Here is a 24090-nt window from a genome sequence, read left to right on the forward strand (position 1 = left end):
AGTTGAAGAGATTCAGCGAGTGTATCGAAGTAGAAATGGCTTATTGATCTCGGGGGAGTGGAAGGCACTTCGGTACACTTTGTCCTGAAGATACTGGATGCCTTAAGTGAATAAACCCAGTTTTATTTCAGACAAAAAGGAATTAGGAAAATATCCAATCTACTTACAAAACTCACAAAGCAATGCAGTCTCATCCATTTCCTGGCACATTAGCACTCTTTGCACATCGGTCCAAATTTGACAGCAACAAATTCGAGATGACACGTTAGCAAAAAGGGAACTCCAAATCTGAGTCAGGATATAAAAATAAAGCTTTCACTAGTTTCTAACCCTCGCTTAGCTAACGACAGATTCAGAGAGATCGGCAGATTGACAAACAAATAACCAAAGACATGAACACCTTTGAGATATGAGAACATATGGCTTATATACATAAGGAAAGAGTCAAAAGGCAATAATACAAGGATTGACACTCAGTTCTTGAGTCTTAAAGGGTTTTTTGTTCCAAATCCGAAACATCCTCAGAAATATAAAGCACAGAGTTTAAAATGGATCTGTCGAAGGCAGCAGGTATGTTGGACATCCTAGGGCTTTCCAACAACGCTGAAGATGTTTTTAGCACAAAATGTTCATGCTAAATAGACAAAAATCATACTTAATGGACCATAATCAGGGTAGATGGCATATTTTATTTGATACAAACGAAAATGAGGCTGTGAAGGTGGGAATGGTTTATAAAAGACGAGTAAACATTGTAAATTGTTGGCAAAACCGCTTCTTGCGTAATTTTTTCATTCAAATGCAGTGATTAACAATTTAGCAACAGATTTTGGTGTAATTTGTTCATCAAACCATGGATTCATGAACAAATTTCATAAAAACTTAAGGCTCAATAGGTATCAAGTTCCTAAATCATGTAATTGTTTCATTTAACACAAATTAGTTTTTTACAAAAAAATTTAGGTTTTATTTTTTATTTTTGTCCACTGGAATTTGTTAGTAAATACATAGTTATGTTTATACATATAAACCTACAGACAGAAATACACTTTTACACGCCAATAGCTATCAACCAGTTGCCTTGAAGAAAGGTTTACCAATTAATCAGTTAAGTAGATAAAAAATTATTACTTTAAGAGAGAAAAATAATGTTGTCAAAATTTTGATTGGTTGGCTACAGATTGGTTACACAATGCAGTCCAAAAAGTAGATCTTAAAAGTCAAGATATGCTTGCGAATTCTACCAAAATATCTCAAGGCAATCCAGATCTTATTTTCTGCACTACATATACTCCTAGAACAACTAATATTAAAGATATTATATTAAAGAATTGGTGTGTTCTTAAAGATGATCCAAAAACTAAATGGGACATTTAATACGGTACCAGTAATTGCTTATAAAAGGGCCAGTAATATAAAAAAATAGAGCTGTAAAAGCCTGTCCTACAAAACAAGCATCACAAAATAACTCTATTTGGTAATTTCAAATGTGGTAATCGTCAATTTACAACAACAAAAAATAATGTTACTTGTTTTAATCATCTTGGAAATAAGAGTCCTATATGTATTAAGAGTTGTATAACCTGTAAGACAGAAAATGTGATTTATATGATTCAATGTCCATGTAATAATATTTGTTGGATGAAACATCTCGTTCATTAAAAGAGAGGATAAGAGAACATAGAAGTGCAATAAATGGAAAGTCCTGTAGCAAGACTTTTTTGTGAGTGTAACCATAAAATATCATCTTTTTTCTTTCTTGGTATTGAAAAGATAAAAGAAAAGATAAAACAGAGTACAACAGATGGAAACATTGATTATAGGAGGAAAAAACAAGAGGCTTTTTGAATCTTGATTGTTTCCAAAAGGTATGAATGAGGACTTTTGTCTTGGAATGAGGACATTATTGTATGAATCTGTTGTTGTTGTTTTTATAAATGGAAGATGTCACTGTTATTTGATGACAAAACTTTTTATGATGTAGAAATGGGTAAAACATGCTAATTTGATGAGGATATGTTCTGATTGGGTGACCGCTTCATTTCGATAATTAACCCTTTTACCTATTAGTGTGACGACTTGAGTGGAGCTTGTAAACTGTTTTTAACTTTCTTCGTTCGAGTAACTCAAAATATAGATGTTTTAACATCTACATGCATTGTGTCTGTTGTGTACCCTGAGGAAGGCCATTAAGCCGAGACGCGTTTCTCTATTAAAACTATTAAAGTTCCTCTTAACACGAGTGTTGCTGAATTCCCTTTTTGTACTTGTAAATACATTATCAATGTTTAATTGGCTGAACGATCGACATCATGGTGCAACTGTTTGACGTACATCTATCCTTATTTTCAGTTGCGTTAAATTAAATAGGCCACCTACTAAGGTCCATTGAGAAGATTCATCATCTTTTACAATTAAGATACATCTACATCAACAATGAAATATGTACAGTCGTCGACTTTGTGAAGGGTAGTAACAGTTCACAGTGAGTGTCGTGTTGGGCACCTTGAACCACTGACTTCATGCTCCGCGTGAATTTGTTGTAGACCTTGTAGACCGTCCTGAGGAAGTAGCTACAGCAGAAGAAATGGACGACCCTGTTAATTAAGATGTGTTGGGAAAGTAGCGTACATTGACGCACTTGGTATGCGCGACTTGCTTTTGCCTTTGGCGTAGTCGGCGCCATGAGCTACAGGTTGGGCTAAGGCTCTCTCGGTCATGTGGCTACACCAAGGCATAGTCAAACTGGCCCCGCTCGAAGCCGTCCTTATGATCAGTCCAAGAGGAAGCGGGCATTCGGCTGTAGGGATCCAGCAAAATCCGGAAGCAACGCACCAACAGGAAAATCAAAAACAGCATCAGGAGACCAACGAACGCGAAGGCCGTCCTTTGCTCGGTGTCTCCGCCAAAAGGTGGGCTGCTGGGAACCCCAGCGAACGAAGGCCCCGGCAAAAGCAGCTCATAGTCCAGTGTGGACACATCGCTCATCCTCCAGGGAGGGCGACGGCAGAACTTGCAAGCTGTCTGGACGGTGGGTTGGACTGAGAGGTTGGCCAGATTGGTACAGTGACCTTAATGTGGACAACCGAGGCCAAAGTCAACCCTCCCGACACTTCTGCCCGCGTGACGGACACGCAAACTGACACAAGTGGAGCAATCCGGGACTTTGCTGCTCAAAACGACAGGCCTGTTTATTTCAGTCCTGTCACATCTGATCTCACCCTCAAGTGGCACGACGAAAGTCGATGGGACATGACACAACAGGCTGGATAAAAACAGCAGCGCGTGCAGGGACTCGAGTCACACACTCGTTCCTCGTTGCTCTTCGCTGCAGGGTTGGGGCTAATTGGATCCAGATGGGACACAGTATGCAGGTGTTGTGCCCCACGTTGGGCGCCACTTTACACTAAAGCAAAATTTGCACCGACGGCAAGTTTCTCAATTCTGGCTTGTGCAGAAAGTGGCAGACGGAAGAAGTTCAGGCACCTTATCGGATCAGCAGGGCACTAGATCAACATGCGAACCTCTGCGAGCATTAAATGAGCCGTTTGCAGAGCAAGTTTGATTAGTGAGCTGCTGTCTGTCCATTAGGTTGGAAAATCAGATGATAGGCTCCTTCCTGCTTGCCTCTGAATGCGTTTTCTCACACAGAAACGTCTTGCAAGGTTGGTACTATCGATCGGGTTAGGATCAGATGTAGGAGGACCGCACAGAGTCAAGGAAATGACGCCTTCGCTGCAGTGTTTTTGGCCTCTGGTCTTGTTGTACTTCACCCTGTAAACACACAACATACACATATATTTAACATTTAATTCAGCCTAGTGGCATGACCATTGACTGTTCCTAGCCAAAACCTCAAAATGAAGCAATATCATAGTCCTTTTAAAGTAAAAACACTTCTCAAAAGCATGTCTCCTGAATCTTAACAAAATATAAAAAAGAAGTACATTTTGCATGTTTATTTTTTTGAAATACAAAAAATAAAAATCAAGGCATGTTTTATATACACTATAATAAATAGTAGTTTATATAATTATATAATAATAAAACTTGTAGGTGGACACTTTAAATTAACACAAAATATATAAAATTTTATAAATGCATATTAATCGAAACAAAAAAAATCATGCATTTTAAATATTTGAACCAGTTCAATTTATATCCATATAAATAATGTATTTATTATGAATGTTAATATACAAACACACACATACATTTTCTTTAAAATATTGTACGAAAAATATTTTTCGTAAAAAATTGTACGAAATATAAAGTAAGCAAACATTGCAGTAATTATTTATGTTGAATTATCAATGTAAATATAAAACAGTAATAACATTGATTAAGTCAATAAAGATTTCTCTTCAAAAAATTTATATTTCGGATATATGATATGCTATAAAAAGTAATATTTCAAGGGCAGAGGACATAAACATATAGCAGATTTTTCAGTACAGTGTTAATCGTGTTAATGATGTGGAGGCTTTAGAAAGTCAATCATCAAATAGGATAGAGTGGATGAATGTTTCAACGAATCCAAGCAAAACTCCCATAATTACCCTGACATTCTGCGTAATGTTGAAACTGATTACAAAACGGTATTACCAGCAAAACTGTATATTGTAAATGTCGTCTTTATCCATCAGTGCGGCCTTTTAACGAATCATTAGCCGACTGTTGGAGGAAACCAAAGAACCATTCGTGAATAATACACTGTCGCTAGTCTGGGATCACGGGATACGAAATGTCAGCAGACGATTATCTTAAAGTTGTGAACAGCGACGGCGTGATTAAAGCGATCGGACGAGGGGAAAGATGGATGGTGGGCACAGAAGTCGCTGAATGGACGTGTCTCAGCGTCATGATGGATGAGAAGAAGATGTGAAGATCTGTGTGGCGCGCAGACGCCGATCTCTCTCTCTCTCTCGGCCACTTCTGGCCTCTTCATCAACGGGACTTAATCAGTCAGGGCTTCATCACACAACAGAGACAAGCGCTCGGAGGACACGAAATCATGGAGGAATAAATCAAAACTAAATACTACTGATAATAAAAATACATTAAAAAAAATAATTAATAAACTGCAGCGTCTCACAGAACAGAGACAAACGCGCACAGAACACGTAATAATGAAAGAATAAATCAAACAAAATACTACTACTAATAAAAAAAAAATACATTAAAATAAATAAATAAATAAAATACTAGTAAAATATGCCATAAATTATATTGTTATTCTTTTTTGTATTTTTATTCATATAATGATTATAATGAAATTATTAAATAAAATGCTAAAAATATTGTTATAATACACATTTATTCATTCATTTAATATATATATATATATATATATATATATATGTAAAGTACATTTTAAAATGAAGATATATGAAGATACAAATTAATTAATAAAATTGCCCATAACAAATACTACTAATAAAATGCAATTATTAATTTTTGTATTCATATAATTATTGTAATGAAATTAATTAATAAAATGCTAAAAATATGTTATCATACATAATGCATATTTTATTTATTCATTCAGTACTACTACTAATTATATAGTGAAGTACATTTAAAAAAAAAAAGATATAAATTATTGTATTTTTAATAATTCATAATATAACGTGCTGTAAAGCGTTTTATTATTAGCATTTAATTAATTAATTATTAAATATATAAATAAGCATGTTCTAACTTATATTTCATTATTAGTAGGCTACTTTATTAATTTCATAATAGTTTTTGTGCTATACATTTATTCAAGGCTTTCTTTTTTTTATTCAATTTTTATATTAAATAAATAAAACTAAATAAATTAAATAAATAAATCTAATAAAAATATGCTTTAAATTATAATGTGTATAAATGTTAATATTTACCTAAATGTATATGGTTATCTTAATAATAATATATGAATACTACTACTAATAAAGATATATATTATCTGGGGTGATTTGCATAAAGAAGTCTGAGAGTTTGATGACGAATGTCAAAGTTCATATTGAGACTTCTGAACCTCGAGAAGAGAAACGTGAGAAAAGCTCTCCATGTGACCTTGACACACTGTTGAGAGGTTACGTGTGTTTTATATTTCATACGCCGGTGGATTCAGCATTCGTGCTCGAGCAGATGGTGCCCCAGCAGGTCTCCGAACATCACAGGTCACAATCAGAGGACATGAAACCCTCTCAGTGACTCCAGCCACACTCCGAACTCAAAAACACGGTTCGGTTCGACTGAACTCACTCAGAGACGAGCGCTTGAGGGATCGCCCGTCACGACGTCCCGGCGTGTCTCCGTGCAAATCACAGAGAAGGACCTTTAACAACATTTATCAGGGCAGCAATGCATCTTTTTTTCCAATAACAAGGCCGGTTGCCAGTGCCCGGGTGCATAAAGCATAAAGTTTTTCCCTTAAAGGGATATTTCACCGCTTGAAAGATGAATGTGTATTTAAATTGGGTCATTTATGTAGTAGAAATGTGAAATTATTTTAGAAGTTGGTGCCTTCCAGACTGAGAAAAGCCAGAAAATTTATTTTTGGCTCATGTGGATGAAAGACAACAACTCCCAGAATGCACTTGCTTCGCTGCCCTGCGAGGCCACGCCCAAGCCTACTGGTTACAGAGGCCAGTATCGGAAAAAATTATACAACTACTACTAGTTTACTCGAAACTAGGGATGGGCGATATGGCCTAAAATCCATATTGCGATATACATTGCAGCCTCTTGCGATAACGATATACATCACGATATATAAATTATAATAAAACCATTTCAGAACAGGTTACACAGACCCTAAGGAAAGCCAAACAACTGCTAAATATATATATTTTTTAACGAAAGAAAGAAACGGTGCATGTCGTTTTGAGAACATTTATTGTGCAAAACTGTAATTATACAACATAATGTTGCAGATAAATTAAATTCAAGTACACTAGGACTTTTAGTAGCACTAATGTTTATATTATGGCTAGCAGCTAAAAACCAAATTCTAAATTAGAATATTGTGAAAAGGTTTTCATAAAGCTGTAAGCCATAATCATCAAAATTATAACAAATAAAGCCTTGTAATATCTCACTTTGCATGTAATGAGTCTATATAACGTTTGCATGATATTCTATTTTTTCGAGTTTCACCTGTATACGTCAACTAAAGAAAATGCTTCAAGTATAAAAGTTTATTTACAGTAGTGCCATGCCATAGACAGTAAAAAGTGCAGAACAGTGCAGAAGGCACTCCAAATCAAATGTAGTTTTAGTTTGGCTATTTTTTTAAAGGACACAAAAGATGCAAAGGGCAGAAAAACTGTCTTCTCAGTTAAAAAGCAACACAACAACGAATCTTAAAATCCGGCACACACAGAGATGTTGTGTTTACACCACTATTTTGTGAATACGCGCTGGTATTCAGTGACATGTTTCGTTTTGAGGTGGTAGAACAGATTAGTCGTGTGTGACCGAACTGTTGCCCCACGCACTCTGTATAGATTGGACCTCACTACATACACCGTCTGTATAGTCTGTTTGCTGCTGCTCGTCGGACGGCTTAAATCCGAACCAAGTCCAAATAATGGATGTTGAACCGATCTTTTTCACCAGCTCCTCCGTTTCGCTTTCAGCCATGTTTACTCAAGATGACGACGAATATGATGCGTTTCAGCCGGTTGCAGCTCGTGGCTCTAAATTTCGCGGGTAGATGGCGTCATCAACATGCATTATCACGATCATTACATCATTAATTATCATTAAAATCTCTATCGTAGGCCAATTTGTATCGTTTATATCGCCCATTACTACACGAAACTGAAAAGACGCACTATGAGCGGGTTGAAAACATGCGGGATTCGCACCTACTACTGGCTGTAGTCCCTCGCCTCAGGCCAGAAAAGCCTCTGATGATGACGCTAAATTACGATTTTGCGTCATCTGAGTTTTTTTTCCAGACACACAATACAGAAATCTCTCGTCTCAGGGGGACACGAGGGAGGGAAGCAAAAATACTACCGGGTTTCTACTGATACAAAGCTTAATGCTAATCGGTGAAGTATCCCTTTAAGTATTAGACTTGTATATAATCCCTTAAGCGGTTCTCTTAGGTAAGGGAAACTGTTCAGCGTTTCACGACCCAGGTTTTGCCGTTATAAAATTCGATTGCTGCCATGGAAACGTTATATGTTAATGCAGATTACAGCATAACATAAGGAAAACAAAAAAGAAAACCAAATATGAAAGAGAAAGATACTCAAATATTGAAAATTCTGTCAATCTCACAATCATGTCAGTCTAAACCCATAAGACTTTCATCCATCTTTACTCAAAGATTTTTTTTATATTCACTCATAATTTCTCTCCATTTATTGAAAGACATAAAAGTAATCCATATGGTTTAGGCCGTTTCGAAAGCTCAAACGTGAGCGAGAACCAAATACGGCTTGTTCTTGCGCGTGACATTTGAGCTTCTGTTAACTATATCATTTGTGCTTTATGTGATTATATGTGTGTGGCGAGCAGGACGAGGTCGAGGGACGTGAGAGCGGCGCGAGACCGGTGGCGGGATTAATGATGAGCGACACCTGCGCGACGCACCGGTCTCGTATCTCTCACGGAGGAGCGGAGGCATAATAGGAAGAGCGACGACGGTGAAGATCGAGAGAGGAACAGGCCTGACTTTATGTTGTGTTTTGTTTCTGTAGCCAGCAGTCGTCCTGCTCGCCACAATGTGAAAAAAACTGCATTATTAAAATTAGTTTATTATATAAAGCGGCCGATCGAGTCTCATTAGAGGACTTGGATTGAACCTGCTCGCTTAACACTTAAGGTGAAGTTTTCCAAACCTTATGTTATAAGGTTGAAGGTGAAAATGGCCAAAACTGGTACTGCAATCACTTTCAAATTACTGTAGAGCGGTGTAATTTGAAAACATTTCTTACATACGGTTCCTTTAAGGGACTTTACGCAACACTTATTTTTAAAGAGATTACTTAAGGGAAAAATAGATATTTAAGGGAAATTCTTAGGGTGTATGACGTTTTACCTAAAGAAACTGTTAAGTAACACTTATGTTAAGTTTAAGGGAAACCTAAGGGCTTCTTAAGGGGGAATTACACTTATGCATGTTTTCCATTACAGTGGAAACTCAAGCCTGTGCGTGTTTGAGCAAGACTCTCGCTCATCTGCAGTTCCCCGCGTTCATAATGACTCTGAGTGAGTCGGCGACGCGCCTCAGAGCCTCTGGGAGTCCGTGTCGAGGGCGAAGGGGGAAACAAACTGCATTTCATTACCCAGCTCCTCGGGGAAGAAGCGCAGCGTGTTTCTGCTTTCATTCCGGCCTCCGAGGAAAACGACTGAAGCCAAGCCCATTATTCACTGACCCGCGCTGGAGCCGTGACGCGCCGAACGCACGAATTTGTCATTATTTGTCCCGAAAAGCCTCTCGAAAACTAATTAGAGGCAATCGGATGAGAAATGAAAGTGGTCGGCTTCAAACCGAACCGAAAGGCTAAGAAAGAATCGGGTTAAATTCGGGTGTTTATCAAGATAAAGAGTTGAACGAGAAGTGTAAAATTAAAAAATAAAAATGTTAATAAAATTGTATTAAATATAATATAATATAAATAAAGTCAAAGAAAAAGGCCAAGTAATAAATACAAAAAAATACAAATACAAAAAAAATAAACAATACAAATACGTAAATAAAAAAGTAAAATAAATTTGCCGTAAATAAAAAAAGTAAAATAAATTTGGCGTAAATAAAAAAGTTAAAGAAATTTGGCTAAATAATATAAAATGGAGCATAGAAACAAAAATGTCAAATGAAAAAAAAATAAAGTAAAAAAAATATTGAATATAAAACAGAACATAAAATATATAATAAAATGTCAAATAAAAATAATTTATTATATAAAAAAATAATATAATAAATAAAATGTCAAATAATGAAAAACAAATGCAGGTGGTCACCCTTTTCCACTAAAACATTACACTTTTTAAGTGTTCTGCCGTTCATTTACACGTACATTAGTGGCCTGAACATGCAAAAATTCGGAAAACGGGTTTCAAAGTACAAGGTTTTGAAAACTGCATCTCCGAGAAAACTACAAAAACGTGAATCTCTGAAAACGGTGACGCCATGCACATGCGTATGACGTTTTTAGCCTTTTTTTGGCAAATGAAAGGATACAGATGTTAAGAAATTAGAGGGGCATTCGGACATCACCACAAGTGGTTATAAGTATAACACAAATGAACACTATCATGAAAAATGAAAGGTTCCTTCCAACAGACTCGAGGATGATGCATGTTTTCGAAGCCTTTGAGTTAAAAAGGATTTGACATCTTCTTACAGGAAGTAAAACGGGACTTTATATCAGAGGAGAACCTTGAAAATTGCGATTAAAGTGAATGTTTCTGGCTTTGTGACTTTGTATTTTGTGACTTTCTGTCTTTGTATTATCAAGATTTACATTCTTAGAATAAAAAACATGATAGATTACTATGCAAGGACGGTTTTGATTACGTTTTCATCCGTACAAAGAAAAAAACAACAATTTTTTTGCACATCCTTGTCGTATAAACGCAGCCTTACTGAGGGCTGAATGAGAATTTGCTGTTGTTCTTCTACAAGGCGTGTGTTTATCAAGATAAAACGGGTCTGTAAAGGAAAAGCCACGTGCAGGTCTCAGGAAAATGCCTCGAAACAGACCCGACCGAGAGCCGACGCCATCCATCACAGCACTTACTGGTGACATGCTTTGATTTTTGCTTTTATATTTGGGTTTGTCCGTGTTCATTCATCAATAACGGATCGCTATCGCCTCATCGGCAGGATTGTGGGAAACGTCCAGGTCACCTTGAGCTCGGGACAAACTCCAAGTGTCATGTGTGATGGAGAACCGTACTGTACAGCTCAAGCTCAAGATCAGGGTTCCCTGATAACACCATACAACGTAAAATAATTAAATATATATAAAATACAACAAATAATAATAATTATAGTAAAATGCAAAGAAATTGCGAAATAATATAATAAGTTAAATGTAAATAATGTTAAGTAAAAAAAAAAAGAAAAGCAAAATCATTAAAGAAATATGTAAAAAAATTAAATTAATAAATAATTAAATATAAAAAAGCAAAATAATAGAATTTAGATGTAAAAATGTAATAAAATTAAATAAATATATAATTTATAATATAAAAAAATAATATAATAAAATGTAAAAACTAAGATTGATAAGAGAACAAATGTATAACAAAATGTAAAAATAATAATGTAATAAATTACAAATGTAAAAAAAAAAAAAAAAAAGTAAAAATTTTATAAAATAAAAATATATGTCATTTATAATATAAACAAATATAAACATAAAATATATAAAATAAAAATGCTAAATAAAATAAAAATATAATATACATATAATATATATATAATAAAATAATTTTAATATAATATCAGAAATATTACAATACAATTTAACAAAAACAAAATCTAATAAATATGATATAAGAAAATATATCATAAGTCTCAATCTGTTCACAACATTAAATATATTAAAGAGAAGTCATATTTTATTTTCTATGGGTAATGCAACAAATAACTCGACTTGTGTGACAGTTTGAGACCAGAGGATCTTTTCCTCTTTTTCCATCTAATCTCATCACTGTTCGAGAGGAACAAGTGCGATATTGAAGCGATCTCACTTTAATATTTATATCTATAAGGATTTTGTTTTGCAGGAAAGACATTCTGAGCTCATTCTGGGATTATTTCTGACAGCAAACATCGTTGACGTGGCAAATCGAAGACAGTTTGAGACACTGAAACCGAAGAACATGCTCGAGTTGATCTCCATCTAACCCTAATACGGTCTATGAACAACAATAGACTTATTAAAAAGAGATTATGAGTTGTGATTTTCCTCCCTGTGGCTGTACACGTACACCGGGAACGCTTCCAACCGGTCCTACAATGGGTTTATTTCAGTTCACAGCCATCCTCTCTGTAAAACCCTGCTCTTGACAGCAGGAGACAGAAATCTCACCCCACGCGTTTGCTGAGTGGGCAAGAAGAAGAAGAGAAGACATGAAGACGCCTCAAACTGCTGACCCTCCAGAAACACCCGGACGGGAGCGAAGGAAACTAGTTCTGCATTCACGCCTTGAGGAATGGGGCTCACAGGATACAGAAAAGCGTTTACACACGACATGTCAGGTTTAGCGGTATCATATACGTCTACATACGTGCGTGTGTGTGTGTGTGTGTGTGTGTGTGTGTGTGTGTGTGTGTGTGTGTGTGTGTGAGTGAGTGTGTCCAGTGCAGACGATTTGAGCACAGTTTGAGACAACGTTGAGCACAGTTTGAGACAACGTCTTTATTTATATTTATATTTAAGGAAATGTAGTAGTTAAAACAAGTAGTTAAAAGTAAAATAGTAAAAGTAGTTAAAATAAAGTAAAATATAATTAAATAAATACAAATATACATATATATATAAACACATACATATACACACACACACACATATATATATATTTTTTTTTACAAATAAAAATATAATAAACGCATACTAATACAATATAAAAAAAAATGCTATCAAATGTATAATAAAAAATGTACAAAATTTAATCAAAATATAAAATTGAACGTAAATATAAATTATAAAATCTAAAAATAATATATATATTTTTTAAAAGTAATGCAAAATTATTTAAAATGAAATACAAAATAGAACGTAAATAAATTGAAAAAAAATATACATATACATACATATATATTTATATAAATAATACTTTTTTTAACAAGCGTAAAAATTATAAAAAATTTAAATGCTAATTATAAAAATGCATATAAAGGCAAAAATTTAATAAAATGTAAAGAAAATATAATTTGTAATAAATTATATATAAAATAAATAAATTGTACAAAAAAATTAAATAACACTTTTTTTTAAGTAATAAAAAAATTAAATGCAAATTATAAATACATATAATGAATGTAAACATTGAATAAAATGTACAAATTTAAGCAAATGTAAAGAAAAAATAATATGTAATATATTTTCTGAAATAATACAATTTTAAAAATCTAATATTTTAAAAGATATTTAAAATAAAATCTAAATATAATAAATTGTAAAAAAAAAATACTGTAAATAAATGTAATAAAACATAACATTTATAATATATTAGAAATAATATTATTAACTTTTTTTTAACACATCTTTTATTTGATTATTTTTTAAATTATATTACAAATGATATTTTCTATGCATGTGAGCTTTCAGTCTCCATACGATCCGTGTGTCCTGTGTGAACGATCTGTCTTTTTTAGACAAGGTTATTAACGTGGAGTTCTCCACGGTATCACTGAAGAATTATTAGCGTAATTCAACAACAGCAGCGTGACTCTGAGCCGCTGCGCAGCGTAATGAGACGGACACTTCAGACCCAGCTGGTTATCCGCGGAAACGGCCGTGCAATTTCCCCGTAAGTGCCCGTGTCACCAATATCTGTCAGAACCGGACCTCTATACAGACGGCCTGCTGCTGATGGGAACGGTTTTAAGAGCTTCGGTCCTCAGTGTCAAACACACACGTCTCTCCTGCTGCAATATAGACAAGCTCCACATGATAACTGCTCATTTAAATGAAATGAAGATGGCTTTGAACTTCTTTGCCTGGTATATCTTCAGTTTAGCCTAACCGAACGTCCAGTTCATCTGCCACAAGTTGATCTTCTTGTAATAAAGATCTCATAGAGGAAAAACACGCTGTATTTTTGTATTTTCATTGCATTTTTAATTTATAAAAAGTTAAATCAATAATTTTAATATAAAAATATTAATGATTAATCGATAGTCGATTGTTAATTCTCCCGACGATCGACTATGAAAATTTTACCGAATGCCCATCCCTAATATATATATATATATATATATACACACATGGAAAAGAAAGGAGTGACTGAATCATTATTTCAATTGATTAGTTCTCAAGCACAGATTAATTTAGCAAAGAAACAGTGGCTGCCTTTATGAATGTGAGTCAGTGAATCTATCACTCAACCGATTCGTTTAAACAAGTCTTTTTTTATTATTATTATTATTATTATTAAGGCGAGACACTACAGGTGAATAGGGTACAATTTTAAAATAATTGATATCACCATGAAACTTCCTCAGTTGATTACTTACACAAGTTCATAAAAAAAATGTATAACAAGTTTTTGAAATTTGTATGTTTAATTATGCAAATTAGGCATTTTCTCATTAAATATGCGCAATTTTGCATATATTTTCGGTAGATAGATCTGAACATATGATAAAGCCAGGTGCAAAATTCTTTTTTCATTTTGATTACACACAAGATGAAAGAAGATGATCAGAGGGAGTTCAGGATATATGCTTTCATTACCTAGGAAATCTAAACATACTGTCCATAGCCTTACAAAAAACGATTTTTGCCATATTTTTTTGCTTAAAATGTCACATAAATCAGGCCAGGAATGATTTATTAACAAATCCCTCTGACCATATCTTCAGAATACTGCTAAGTGTGTAACTGGAGAGTTTGGTGTACATCGGCTGAGATGTTAATACTGGAGAATGACAAAAAACTAATTTTGAGAAAACGGCATTTAAAGATTTGTAATGTAAAAATTCATACTTTTTTAGTGGAAACAACTATTTACAGACACAATATCTCATCAAATCATTAGCAACAACAATATAAACCACCTAAATCACATCAAAACTTATAAACACAGCATTTATGGCCTTCAACTGAGCAGAAAAACAGTCAAAAACACACATCTAAATGTCAGAGCGGGTCACGTGATGCATCTGAACCAATCACGTTGTCAGAAATTGACATCAGCCAATGAGATTTCGCTTTTAGAGTTAAATGCCCATTGTACTTTCATGATTGGTTGCTGATTAAAAGGAAATGACCATATTTGGATCCGACAGCATTGTACAGGAGAGAGGGCTTTCCAGACGTGTGTGAGATTAAAGGAAGCAGAGAGAGATCGCGGAGCAGCGCGTTGATTTATAACGCCAACTTTTGTTGAATTTCTGAGAAATCTATAGACGCAAATAGACAAAGTGTAGTAAAATAAAGACCTAAATGTGTATTTTGGACTTTTTTTTCACCACAAGTCTGAAAGACATGTTATTGAAGACAAATAGCCCAAAATCTCAAAATTGACCAGTGGGAAAAAAAACTATGTTTTTGCCTGCCGTGTCTCGCCTTAAGCAAGTGAGCGAGCCATTGAATCGCACACTAAAAATTTTAATCAAAATATATGTGGCTCTTTCCATCTCAAAAATAATCATAATTCTGTGAAAATACTGACATTTAGATAAAAATATTGCACATGGAGTATCGTGAAGTAAAACTTTGCAAGGACTGCCGGATCTAGATCAGTCTACATCGGTAAGCGTTGGACGGGATGACAGAGGAGTTGGTGTCAGCACTCCTGACGTCTTTAATTCACATCCCAAATCAAAGCATGAATTATTGAGCAGCAGGAGAGGATGATGGACAGAGGATATGGCAGTGAGTGAGCGGGGCAGACAGCGCTGGGCCTTAGTGGACCTGGACAAATGGGAGAGGATGACTTTTGGACTGCATTACTGGATATTGACCAAATTTCACAATTCGATTTCGATTCACAAGCTTGCGATTCGATTCAATATTGATTATGTTGGAAATCAGTAGAGATGCTCCGATCAGCATTTTTGGGGCCGATCACCGATTACCGATCACCAAAATCATGATCTGCCGATTGCCGATCACTGCCGATCATAGAATGGCAGAGGAATGGGAATCTTTTATCTATAATCTAGCAGAGTCTGCACCATTTGTAGAAATGAAACTACCGGTAACTATGAGGTGGCAAGAACAATTTTTTTCTGGAACAACCAATTATGAAAAACAGCCCAAAACCAGTAGGTTGTTTATCAGACAAAAATTCATGAAATAACTTTTGTAAGTCAAATTTAAGACCGTTTTAAGACATTTTAAGATCATAAAGATTGAAATTTAAGACCTACACGACGCATTAACCAAAATAACAAATAAAATTAGCATCAATATGTACTTTTTGTTTATATAAGCATTAAAATAATAACATCAATTATGGCTAGATTTTAAAAGAGTGTTTTGCAACATGTTATCTACTAACACGTAGCCTACAAGTGCAAATAAAGTTGACAAAAAAGGTTTTATAAACCTCATATTTCAGCCTTTAAGCCATTTTCTTATAAAAAGAATGAGTAAAAAAAAAAAAGATAAATGACTGACATTTACAATGCACATTAGCTTATCTTTTATTATTAATAGTAAAATTCGGTCTGATTTTCCCGTGAATTTATTTTTATAATAATAAAGTTATATGAAATATAAACATTTAAATAGTGGCGGTCATAAAAACTTGCCAGATTTACATTAAAAATTATAATGAATATGTAATATGGTGCTTATATTTAGCAAAATGCTCATCTCTAGAGTTTATGGTCACTGGATATGGCTTTTCTGAGGTAAATGTGACGTTACATGACATTGTTTACTGACGTCTTTCCACGGTTGAAACACTGAGCGATTCCATGTGACTTATTTCTATAAGTTGTACTCTATCTTTTAACACACTTTCAGATGCTCATTCATGTTTATTTGGCACTGTTATTAACCCTTAATCACTGTTTGGGGTCAGGGTGACCCCAATGGACTTTTCCTTCATTTTTTAAAAATGTTACCTTCATCTCAGGGGCATGAAACTCTGTGACTTTTTCTAAATAATCTATCTAAACATGCACAAAAAAACTGGGCTTGATTTGGTTGTTCTAAAGATGTGTAAAAAAAAAAGTACCGTTTAAGGTGTTTGGGGTCAAAATGACCCCGCATTGAAAATGAATGGGAAAATTAAAAAAATGACTTTTTTTTATTTTGTTTGTCAAAAAAATAAAAGTAAATCCATTATAAATCTGAAAATTTCTACAAATAAACCCAGGTCTGGTCCTACAGCATAAATAAAAAGTAGAACGAACTTTCTATCTTATATACACACACACACACACACACACACACACACACAAACACACAAATGTATGTGACTACAACAGAGAGCATTTTTTACAGAAATTGGCCAATAAAATAAACAAACCTGGCATAAATCAAATTATTTTTACATTTAAATCAAGGTCTGGTCCTAGAGCATAAACCAAAGTGGAACGAACTTTCTATCTCATACACACACACTGCATAATAATAATAACACACACTGATAATCCTGCAAAAGCAGATAATTCAAAATATATATCAGAAAACAACAAAAAATTCTAACTCTGACAAAACTACAGATTTTTATGTGTTTCAAAATGTTTAAATAAATATTCACAACATATATATCATAAATTTGTGAGAAGTTGAAGCATCAAGAAAAATAAAGTGAAAATGAATGAGTCTCTATGGCCCTCTCTGGATAAATGTGGTCATTGCACTTTCATTCCGTAAATAGGTAAAAAACTTAAATTCCACAAAAATACAGCATAAATGTATAGTTGACAAGTAAATAAAAAAATGATATATAGTTTTCCATATAAAAAATTATATTTTCTTCATGCAATCGCTCTTTAAAAGCTTGGGGTCAGTCTGACCCCAAACATCTTAAGCGTTATCCTTTTTTAACAGTGATTAAGGGTTAAGGCGGAAGAGAGGATCATGTGCTACTGCCTCTCTTGAGCCGAGCGATCTCACGCCACAGCGCCAAAACGCTATTAATGTTTTTGAATTTCGTGAGAAAATGGACAAATTATGAAATCTTGAGACTTTGTTTCATATCAATAGTAACAAAGCACAAAGATTATTGCGATTTATTTGATGGGATGCACGCAACAATGTTCCATTCATTCATCAACTGAAAACAGGACAACTAGCCTAATCGATTCTTGGGATTTAAGAGTTATCGGTTAATTATTTATTATTTAATTATTTAATTATTTTTACGATATCGATTCGTAAAAATGAGAATGGATTAAAATCGAGAAATCAATATTTTTTACCTAGCCCCAATTACTACATAAACTTAAATTTACAGTAAATACTACTAATAAAACGTCAGAACGGAGGCTCACTATTGGCCGACGCTGGTCGTGTGTGATGCATGTGATGCTGGCCAATAGTGAGCCTACGTTCTGGAGTACAACCCAGAAGCGCTGCGCTGTTACACTACGTGAACTCACTCAGAGACACACACAGAAGAACATCAAGAGTTGAATAAAGTCGTTATTTTGCGCACAAAAAGTATTCTGGTCGCTTAATAAACTTAAGGTTGAGCCGCTGTAGTCACTTGGACTATTTTAAACATTGTCTTTACTAACTTTCTGGGCCGGCAAGTTTAAATTACAATAGAAGCCTATGGAGGAGTGAGACCGCTCTCAGATTTAATCACAAATATCTGTATTTGTGTTCTGGAGATGAAGGAAAGTCTTACGGGGTTGAACAACATGAGAGAGAGTAATTACTGACAGAGTTTACATTTTTGGGTGAACTAACCCTTTATATGGAATCAGGAAATCCAGTCTATCTCATCAAGTTCTTTCCAGCAGGGTCAGAGGTCACAGGGCCGATTGTGGGAAGGTTGGTAAATGCAAACAGAGTTGCCTGAGGTGAGCTGACAAACAAGTGCACGCAACTGAATACTGAACAGCACTCGCTCCGCGGGGAGAGACATGCTGCGTCACGTCAAACCTCAGCAAATATGAGATGAAAAGTGTGTGACGCCAGCGGGAGGGCAAGATGGAGACGCCGGAGGAGATAAAACCATTCCAGGCAAATCTTGACAATGGGAGATCCCAGCGCAGATGTACAAGAGCACAGCTATTAAGAACGGATTATTAAATCACCACAGATGGAAAAGAAAATGCTGATTCCAGGCAAACGCAACAATCACTTTGCCAGCGCCCTGAAAGCTCAAATTCATCTTTCAACAAGAGTTTTAAAAAAAAAAAAGCTGGAGAAAGAGGCGGCAGCGCTAGGGGCAAAGAACAGGACAAGGTTAAAACTAATATCCAGCTTTCCCAAATCCTTTTGCCTCAGGAATATATTGCAAACTAAACAAATCTAAAGAAGAAAACGTCCGGTCGAACATATAGGACTGACTTTAATACCATTATAATACTGTTTTTCCAATGTTCATATCTTATGAAAACATTATTTCTGAATAAAAACTTAATTTGTTTAATAAAATTATTTATCAATATATAAATGTACATAAACGTATTTTATTTTTGTTCCCTGTAAGAACGTTCAAAACATCCAGTTTTGTTTAAAAAAAATTTTTTTTTTAAATTATTATTCTTGGTGACGCAAAGTTAAGGAAACGTTCTTTCATTTTATAATTTTGCTAGAGCTGCACATTTAGTCGTTAAAAGATGGTGATCTCGATTCAAACTCCCATGTGATCTTATTCCTAAATGACAACAATTCTTGTGTCTAATAAACATTTGACAAAATCATACCGGATTATATTCAGATCTGCGTTTGATCTAGAGAGAGTTATGTATTGTACAAGTATGAAACCGCTTCACAAACAGTCAACCACACGGCATTGTTATTTTTGTGTTACAAATATTCATATTAACACAGAAGAACTGGGATAAAAGTTTATAGTTCAGATATAAACACTGATGTCTACGGTAGCAATCAAAATAGAGTAAATCACCTTTTGAAAGCAACTTGGCGCTTCAAATAATGATTGTATCAATTACATCTTTACACCAGTAGGTGGCGACAAGTTACTGTTAAAAACATGTATTTATCATTGAATCATTCAAGAGACTCGTTCAAAAAACCAGTACATCCAGTAATGAAACTGAAGTATTGATGAGCGAGTCATTGAAACCAATTTCTTAAAAGTACTCCTGTGGTGAAAATCAATCTTTTAATATTGTTTATGTGTCTATGTGGTGTTTTTAATACGCTGTAAGACAAACCATGTGTAAGTTCATAAGTGGACAGCATTGCTGAGTATTTTCTGCTTAAAACTGCAGTGAACCAAAGACAGTCTCAAAAACACGGTTTGAAATCGCTGGTGTTTCTGACGTCACACACTACCTTGACCAATCAGATCAACGTGTGATCGTCAACCAGTGGATCTCTGAGTGAGTGAGTGAGTGGAGGCGGGGCTCATTTGCATATTCATAGAACCGTGCATACTAAATGAAGCAGGTGTCGAGTTATATACACGCTATATTAAGGTATGAAGATGGAATTTATGATTCTAAATTTATGCAGAATCGTACAGCTCTAAATTTTGCGAACATTATGGGATTGATGCTTTTGAATGTTTTCTGAACATTCTGAAACAAGTAGTAGCATTTGAAAAATGTTAGACGAATATCCAAATAAAAAGTTGCAAAAAAGATAAATTAACGTATAAATAACGTTTTGAGAACATAACTAAAGACCTGATAACTTTAAGTGAATATTCTATTAACATTATACAGGAAGAACGTTTGTTCATAACTCTGAGAGAACGTTCTGAGAACGTTACCTTAACTGGGTAGTTTGCTTCTTAATCTAGTCTTCTAATAATCCTGCCGTTTGTTCCTCTTTTGTACCGGTAAGTTGCTTTGGATAAGAAGCATCTGCTAAATGCATAAATGTAAATTATAACCTAAACAAACTAAAATAATCAATCCCAGTCCTGTGTGGATTATCAAACGCTTTCAGAGTAGGTGGTGATGAATGTCTTCATCTGAACTCTGCAAACCACTGCCAGCTGTAATACGCAAATGGAAATGTGAAAATAAGTGCATTAACTAATGACGAAGTATTCAAATGTGATTAAATTCACATCGCTCGTCTGATCAGGCCTAAAGATGTGCATTATCATACGGCTACGCCCCATCCGTCACATCAAGCTAATTTTCGAGTGTAATTGCCTGACGCTGTAATTAATTTCGACTGAAGCGTGTACTATTTTTGCACCGAAAACCTCATGAATTGTTTCTGCCGTGTACTTGCCGACTAAGATTAATAACGCTGAACTTTACAGCAAAGCTTTATGGATATGGGAGACAGACCTAATTGAATAGAAGCAGATCAGCAGCTAAAGTTTCCCAATGAGAAAAATGATCCTAGATCAGAGTGAAGTATATGTGCCATAATATCTCCATTATATCAGATAGGCTTATGTTTTATAGTCCTATTTCATTAAAAGCAGATTAATGCATTATTTTAGAAGACTTTTTATACTTGGTTCCAAGCCATACTGTATAATTTATCAATTGAATTCTTTAGGTTTGATATAGAGCTAGGCTGAATTTCATAACAAACTGATTAAATTTCAAGGTTTCTAATATATAATCATAATGTGTATGGTGCGATGAAAAGATGTCAGTTTTTATATGAAATGCATTATCATCAAATGTAGAAATGTGCCATCGAATTTGCCTTTAAAATGTAGACATACCCTGAAATTAGATATTATCTTGATTTAATTGTATAGAAAATGACATTTGTGTTAATGCAAAAATATGATAATGGATATTATCAACTGAACGAAGTGTTTAGTGTATATTTATATACCATGGTACTCCAAAGTGGGAAAAAATGGTACTGAACGGTATTCATGTGCAACAAAAAACATGGTAATATTATATGGTACATCATGTACGTAGGCTACATGTACAAAACCACACATAAAGTAGCCTACTACAGGTACTTCAAAGATAACATGGTACTACTAGTAAATGTCCAACAAACATGATACTTTTTACTACTTTTCTGTCAAAACATGGCTATATCGACAAGCTTTAAGCAAATACATTCAGTAATCTCGTCTGCCTTAAGTTTAAATAATTGTTTTAGACTCTATATGACCGAATAAATTAAAGTTTATCATATTTCTTCTAAGATATTTAGTTCGTATTCTGCGTAAAATAACTGATATTTAATCTTTACTCACGTATATACCGTTCAAAAAGCTTTACACATCTAAACCCCCATGAGATATTTATTAATACAGATTAAAATGACATATAAAATGTAAAAACTCACCTGTATGTTGTTAAATCTAATCTGTGAGGAGAATCGCCTCATCTGCGTCTGGCGCGAAAACTGCGCGTTCACGCTGCCACTCCAACAGATAGTGCGCGTGCAGGCGCGCGACCTGGTCTTAAAGAACCCGCACGCCCCACAGAAACCAATCACAGAGGAAGACAGGGATTTTTTCATTATTATTTATTTACAGAGATTGACTTGTATCTTGCAGGTTGGTGGTACTATTTTATAAACACCTAATAATTAATAAAGCATGAACAAATAGAATGATTAACAAGGATAATTCTATTTATTTTCGTTTTTTAAAATAATTTTAATATTTTATTATTCAGATTAATAAAATAATCGGAATAAATAAATAAATATATTTTTTTATAGGCCTGTATTAATAACAAATATTAATTTAACATAAAAACAACATTATATATAGAGATATAGCAACTTATATATAGAAATGTAATATTTGAAATATTCAATACGTTTTATTTTTAGTATTTCTGGTATTGTGACAGTTTCAACCACAAATATAATGTTTTTTTTCGACTTCAAAAAAAAATCTATTAACTAAACATGAATTTATTTAAAGAGGTTCATGTGAAGTGTCATAAAAATTATGTTTTGACTGCTCAGAAATAACAACATAACATGTCCCTCTGTGATCAGTGTGGCCCCCCATCGGTTCATGACAGCATCGGCCATCTGTTGCCAACAATAAACCACATCCGCCCAATTACATAACATGGATCTTTCCCAAATTACTAAATTTAAACAGATATGATGCAAACAAAACATAATATGTCAAACAAACTATGTTAGAAAAAAAGCATTTAAAATTCGTAGCATTAAAGGGTTAGTTCACCCAAAAATGAAAATAATGTCATTAATGACTCACCCTCATGTCGTTCTAAGCCCGTAAGACCTCCGTTCATCTTCGGAACACAGTTTAAGATATTTTAGATTTAGTCCGAGAGCTTTCTGTCCGTCCATTGAAACTGTATATACAGTATACTGGCCATGTCCATAAAGGTAATAAACACATCATCAAAGTAGTCCATGTGACATCAGTGGGTTAGTTAGAAGTTTTTGAAGCATCGAAAATACTTTTTGGTCCAAAAATAACACAAAATAAGACTTTATTCAGCATTGTATTCTCTCCCGGGTCTGTTGTGAATCCTTCACAGTTACGCTGATGGCGTAAGACGCTGATGACGTGTATTTCTGGTGCGCCCGAGCTTCGTTTACAGTCTGAGGGAAACGCACGCTGTAAAAGTGTCTCATCCGCGACATGCACATTTACGCACCATTAAAAAAATGATATCCACGCAAACAATGTAGAATAGTTTGAATATAGCGTGCGTCTCCCTCAGACTGTAAACGAAGCTCGGGCGCACCAGATAACATGTCATCAGCGTCTTACGTCAGCAGCGTCACTGCGGAGTCCTGAACGCAGATTCACAACAGACCCGGGAGAGAATACAATGCTGAATAAAGTCTTATTTTGTTTTATTTTTGGACCAAAAAGTATTTTCGATGCTTCAAAAACTTCTAACTAACCCACTGATGTCACATGGACTACTTTGATGATCTTTTTATTACCTTTATGGACATGGCCAGTATACTGTATATACAGTTTCAATGGAGGGACAGAATGCTCTCGGACTAAATCTAAAATATCTTAAACCGTGTTCCGAAGATGAACGGAGGTCTTACGGGCTTAGAACGACATGAGGGTGAGTCATTAATGACATTATTTTAATTTTTGGGTGAACTAACCCTTTAAGCTTGCTATTTAGTAGGCGATTTCTGAGAAAAGTTGTAAATATTTTAAAATAAACACACCCCTATTTTGATAGCCCTGTCCCCAAATTCACAAATCGCAACACATGCCCCTCCCCCTCAATGAGTGGACACGCCCCTTACCGCTGATTGGCTACAAGTGTGTTTTGGTGCTGTCCACTTTTAACAGCGTTTCTCAGAAATCGCTTACTGCACCTTTAAAAAAATATCTTTAACTGGAAAGATT

General features: G+C 34.7%; 1 protein-coding gene across 1 annotated transcript; it reads right to left on the bottom strand.

The window, feature by feature from the left end:
• Positions 1 to 112: 112 nt before the first annotated feature.
• Positions 113 to 22159, bottom strand: LOC306989015 (cortexin-1-like). The gene is made up of 2 exons (XM_079594296.1): positions 22065 to 22159; positions 113 to 3774 (listed from the first exon to the last, which is right to left on the bottom strand). Exon 2 carries the CDS (start codon positions 2986 to 2988, stop codon positions 2725 to 2727), a length of 264 nt encoding a protein of 87 aa, XP_079450422.1. The 5' UTR covers positions 2989 to 3774; positions 22065 to 22159; the 3' UTR covers positions 113 to 2724.
• Positions 22160 to 24090: the final 1931 nt, after the last annotated feature.

This window comes from Phoxinus phoxinus (genome assembly GCF_949152265.1).
Source record: "Phoxinus phoxinus genome assembly, chromosome: 20".
In the NCBI taxonomy this organism is placed as follows: domain Eukaryota; kingdom Metazoa; phylum Chordata; class Actinopteri; order Cypriniformes; family Leuciscidae; genus Phoxinus; species Phoxinus phoxinus.